Source organism: Rattus norvegicus, chromosome 1, assembly GCF_036323735.1.
Source record: "Rattus norvegicus strain BN/NHsdMcwi chromosome 1, GRCr8, whole genome shotgun sequence".
Lineage (NCBI taxonomy): Eukaryota > Metazoa > Chordata > Mammalia > Rodentia > Muridae > Rattus > Rattus norvegicus.
This window is the reverse complement of record NC_086019.1, coordinates 169,094,190-169,099,996: the sequence shown is the minus strand read 5'-3', so window position 1 is coordinate 169,099,996 and position 5,807 is coordinate 169,094,190. Positions and strand designations below refer to the sequence as shown.

Sequence of the window (5,807 nt, the reverse complement as noted above, 5' to 3'; positions counted from 1 at the left end):
ATGCACAACAAGCACTTTTGCCACTGAGCTGTCTCCCCAGTCCTTAGTTTTTTATTCAGAAACAGAATTAAAGACAGTCCCTGTGTGTTCAAGCCAAAGTGGATTTGGGTTTTCTGTTGTTTGTAATGTAGTACAGTGTGTCTCACAGACAGAACTCAGAGTTCGCATCTGGATCTACAACTAGTTTTTGTTTACTTCATTATGTGCCCTCATGGATGCTTCTTTGTGTGTATATATGTATGTGTGTGCGTATTTTCATGTGTGTAGAGGTACACGTGTGTGCATGTGTTCGCATTAATATGGAGACCAGATGCCAGCTTTAATTGTTTCTCCTGAGGAGTCATCCATCTTTTGTGGTGAGACAAACACTTTCACTGAGACCTGGGCTTGCTGAGTAGTGAGGCTGGTCTCTAGCAAATCCCAGTGATTCTCCTGTCGTCACCTTTAAGCAATGGTATTCCAGAACATATAGCTTCTTATGCGGGTGCTGGAGCTCAGATCAGAACCTCCAGTGCTTTGCAGACAGTTATCTCTCCAGCTCCTAGACATGAAAAACAACAAACAAGCAAGCAAACAACTGGCAACAAAACATCTCATTGAAATATAGGAACCCTAACTTACGTCCCGTGGGTGGTTATGAAATTATACAGCTAACTTGATAGTGTAAGAATGTAGACGTCTGTAGATTCTCTTGCTGTTGCTGTGATTTCAGAAAGTAGATGGCAGAAATTACTGAACAGAAACATTTGCAGAGTTAAAACTTTAAAAAGTGCTGGGCCGTAGTAGAGCATGTCTTTAATCCCAGCACTCCGGAGGCCAAGGCAGATACATTTCTGAGTTTGAGGCAAGCCTGTGACAACTATGTCTACACACAGAAACTCTGTCTCAAAAAACCAAGCCAAACCAAACCAAACCAAACCAAACCAAACCAAACCAAACCAAACCACCAACAGCAACTTCCCCCAAACCCCTACAAAAAAAAAACCCAACCAACCAATCAACCAAAACTCCAAACAAACAAAACAAAAACTAAAACAATAAAACCCAAAACCAAAAGCAAGCAAACAAATAACAACAAAATAAAACAACAAATGCTTAAAAGCTGTGGTCAAGTCACTGTCCAAAGTGGCCATAGAAAGGTACAAGTCTCCACAGGGAGCTGGGATATATTTCAGTTTTTAAAATTTTATGTGATTTTTCATTTCTTTAAATATTATGTGATTGAACATATGTTCATATGTATAGACTGATTTTATTATAGTACATATCCATTTTGATTCTTTGCATGTTCAAAAATATTTCTTTTTTTATTTTCACCAACCTTTATTATTTTAAGACATTAATTTTTTCTATTGCAAGCTTTGTATATATCTTTTTTCTAGAGTTATTTTTTTATATTCTTCATTCTGTTTTTGCAAAACTGTCAGTCATTTGCTACTTTTTATGGAATATGTTTCCCTTATTTTATTCAGGTCTTTCAAATGCCAAAAATGTTTTATCTTAAAACACTCATTTTAATTTTAAATATTCTTATAGTTTTGCTGTTTAGGCATCTGGAATTTCTACTTGTTTACCTAACAAATCGGGCAATAATCTTATTCTCTCACAAAAGTAACCTTGTCAAATATCCCAATGTCATTAATTGAATAGATTGTTTTTCTCCATTAGATTGGAATTGTAAGTTCCAAATATATTTCTATTACTTGCTTGGATTTCTGTTAAGTTGGAGTGATTCCTTCACTAACAGTAATTAGTATTGATTTTGTGTTTTTCTACTAGGCACTATGTGAAGCAGTCTGTGCTGCATATTTGATTTAATTCTGACAAGAAAAGTATGAATAATTCAACAGCAAAGATCTGCCAAATTTCTAAGATGTAAAAAAACTTGTCTTAAAAAAATTTAGTAACAAAAGGTCAGAGGCCTAGGATAGGAGCTGGAGAGGGCTATGTGGTAATGTGTAGTCTATAAACGAGGAGATTTTCAAGGTAGAAAGATTTGTTGTAGGTGAGGAAAGTGCTTGCCAAAAGTGATGAAAACTGGAAAATTCAGGTTCTGAGTGGAGAGCAGGTAACACTGTAAATTAGCCTTGACAACATCTCTAAAGCTGAAAAAAAAAGAGTATTGTAGGATTGTGGAGGGTTTTCTATGTTTAAAAAGTTTTGGCTTTATTCTATAAATTGATTGGGCTATTAAAAACCATAGAGACTGAGGAGATGGCTCTGTGGGCAGGAGTGATTGTGAAAGCAGGCACACTTGGTTCAAATTTCCAGAACTCATGCAAATAGTTGGGAATTTCTGTAAGCACCTGTAACTCCACCACTGGTAGGTGAAACAGGAGGCTCCTGAGAGTTTGGTGGCACACACGCATGCACACACACGTGCACGCACGAACACACACCACACCCCCATACCTCACATACAGCAAACCAAACCAAACCAAACCACAGTAAGCATTTTGTTACCAAGGCTGTAACCTTCTGAAAGTAAAAGGGTGAGGATGCGAAGCCTTGCCTAGCATAGGAGGAACAGGTGAATGATCAAACCCTGGGGAAGAGTTATGTGGAACATGCATGTGTGTATGGGTTCCGGACACTGCCGAGGTGTGGTCAGGAACAATTGTTTGTATCTTCAATGCTAACGTGGGAAATGGAGGATCAACATTATTCACGTGTAAGTCACTGGGATGTTTGCTCACCTCCTACCAGAGCTCACAGCTGGCTCTTCTTCCTACTGTCTCTCCATTATTTTTAGTCTTCACAGGGAGAATTCAAAAGAAAGCATGCTTGGAGCTAACTTTACCATCATCCATCCAGCTGTGTTCATCTTACTTGGAATCCCAGGGCTGGAGCAGTACCACACCTGGCTTGCTATCCCCTTTTGTCTCATGTACATTGCTGCAGTCTTGGGAAATGGAGCCCTCATCCTTGTCCCGAGTGAACACACCCTCCACGAGCCCATGTATGTCTTTCTATCCATGCTGGCAGGCACGGACATTCTCCTGTCAACCAGCACTGTGCCTAAGGCCTTGGCTATCTTTTGGTTCCATGCTGGGGAGATCCCCTTTGATGCCTGCATTGCTCAGATGTTTTTCATTCATGTTGCTTTTGTGGCCGAGTCGGGAATCCTTCTGGCCATGGCATTTGACCGCTATGTGGCAATTTGTACTCCTCTGAGATACTCAGCTGTCTTAACACCTATGACAATTGGAAAAATGACCCTGGCCATCTGGGGACGGAGCATTGGAACCATTTTCCCTATTGTATTCCTGCTGAAGAGACTGTCATACTGCAGGACCAATGTCATCCCACACTCATACTGTGAGCATATTGGTGTAGCCAGATTGGCCTGTGCTGACATCACTGTCAATATCTGGTATGGCTTCTCAGTGCCAATGGCTTCAGTTTTGGTAGATGTTGCCCTCATTGGTATTTCTTATACTTTGATCCTCCAGGCTGTGTTTAGACTTCCTTCTCAGGATGCCAGGCACAAGGCCCTCAACACCTGTGGGTCTCACATTGGAGTCATTCTCCTCTTCTTCATACCATCATTTTTTACTTTTCTTACTCATCGCTTTGGCAAGAACATCCCCCACCATGTGCACATTCTTCTGGCAAATCTCTATGTGTTAGTCCCCCCCATGCTTAACCCTATTATCTATGGTGCTAAGACCAAGCAAATTAGGGACAGCATGACTCACATGTTATCTGTTATGTGGAAGTCTTGAGAGAGGTCACAGTTCACAAAACTGTCTCAGTTTCTTACCAACAGGAGAGACAGAGAGAGAGAGAGAGAGAGAGAGAGAGAGAGAGAGAGAGAGAGAGAGAGAGAGAGAACTTGCCAGTGAGTTCTTATGTTCCAGAACCATGTTATCTGTTGCAGAAAGCAAATGAGTACTAGAGTAAAATATATATGGGTTCAAATCCTGGTTTTACATTCTGATTGTGAGCCATGGGGAGTTCTATCTTTTGGCAATTTAATTTTAACCTATAAAATAAAACCTCTTTGCCTATGTTCTAAGCTTATTGTGAAGATTAATTTGAATATATAAACCACTTGCCTGGCATTATATAGGTTCTCGATAGCTGTAATTCTAACTTGAAGCATGTTGACTGAAAACGGTATCATTTATTTATGTGAGATTTCCAGCATGTCCAGAGGCCTCTCTTCTCTCTCATGCTTGCCTGTTCAGACAACACCATGACCATCGTCTTCTCCAGCATCATGGCTGATGTCACTACACAGCTCCAGTAAATATAAAAATAGGTGAAAATGTCACAGTGCCTTGAAATACACCGATGTGTTTAAGTACATTAAGGTTGGGATTGATCGTATTTATATGTAATGGAATTTGATCATTGTTATATATAAAAGATCCACTTCTTCATCTAGCAAGTGGGTCATGTGAGACAGCATAGGCACAATCTTTAGAGTGCTAAGTATCTGAGTTGAATGCATGAACAAAGGGTAAATACAATCAGATCATACTGGTAATATAAAAATAAATGGTATCTAACTAAGCATTTTGATTCTAGGTCCTTTAGAGTTTTTCTCCCTCATCAGTTGTCCAGCTTTCAATCTGACAAAAATCAATTGTCTGGCTTTAAATTGCATTGACTACGATGATTTACAAATTAATAATTCTAGCTTAGTCTTTTCCTTTGATATCCACATTCATATATTCAGCTCTTTCTTTTTCATAACTAAATTCCATTCTTGGCAACTTCATGTGTTATATATAATACATTCAATTGTTTTCACCTCATTTTTGTTTTAAGTTTAAATATTAAAAAAAAACACATATATGGATGTTTTTACCTACGTGTGAGTCTATGTACCATGTACATGCTTTGTGCCCACAGAGGCCAAAAGAATTGGAGTTACAGATTGTGTGGGCTGAGAACTGACCCCAGAGCTTCTGTAAGAATGGCTAGTATTCTTAACTGCTGAGTTCTCTCTCCAGCATCTCACCAGTATTACATCCTGCCATCTCCTGCACTCCAGTCTTTTTCCCATGCCCAAGCTACTTGTGTTCTTGAGTTCAGAGTTATCATGGAGTATGTTGGGCTCAGCAGCATAGATAGATTCTAAGAGAGCACCATCACTGTCTTCAGTTAGAGTATACTATCTCTTGGCATTTTCCTTTTGGTGTCTTGTGGGTATTTCAGAATAAACATGTCTACATTAGAAAGGATAGCTTAGGCTACACTGTGCAACAAATTATAAAATTTCAGGGGAATTAGCAAAAGAAATATCATTGCTATTTCATTTAAAATGTTGCTTGTGGCACTAGGAACTATTCTTTCTGTAGTGGCTGCTGTGGCTATATATCACCTTTAGTCGCAGGTTCTCACCTATAGTCTCATGTTCTTGAACATGCTGTCTTCTTTCTGGTGATAAAATGTTGGACTAAGAGTTATAGCAGTTCTTTCTCCCCCATTTTGCATCAGTTTCTTGCTATATAACCCAAGTTGGTCTTGAACTCATCCTGTAGACTAGGCTGGCCTCAAATTTGCAACCTTGAGTGCTGTGATTATGGCTACTATGCCTGACTTTATGTTAATTTTTAATAGTCCAAATATTTTCTTAGTTAAGCTGTTGGTTTCATTGGCAAGATATGTTTATTAGATCCCCAGGAGTCCTCTCATGGTTTTATTCCACTTTGTGCCAATCAGCACCCTGCCAATGTCTTCTATAGACATAATTCTTAACTTTTCTCTATTTCCCCCCTGATATCCCCGGTGTTTACCTTTGTAACTTATTGGAGGGTAATTTGGAGTAATAATGATTTATTGAGACCTTTGCTGTT

General features: G+C 39.2%; 1 protein-coding gene across 1 annotated transcript; it reads left to right on the top strand.

Annotated features, from left to right (window-relative positions):
- The first annotated feature begins 2,780 nt into the window (after positions 1 to 2,780).
- Or52b1 (olfactory receptor family 52 subfamily B member 1) lies at positions 2,781 to 3,725 on the top strand. Its single transcript, NM_001000190.1, has one exon. It carries the CDS (start codon positions 2,781 to 2,783, stop codon positions 3,723 to 3,725), a length of 945 nt encoding a protein of 314 aa, NP_001000190.1.
- The last annotated feature ends 2,082 nt before the right edge of the window (positions 3,726 to 5,807 follow it).

Coding starts and splice junctions, on each gene's coding strand:
- Or52b1 (NM_001000190.1), top strand. CDS start 2,781: ATGCTTGGAGCTAACTTTACCATCATCCATCCAGCTGTGTTCATCTTA.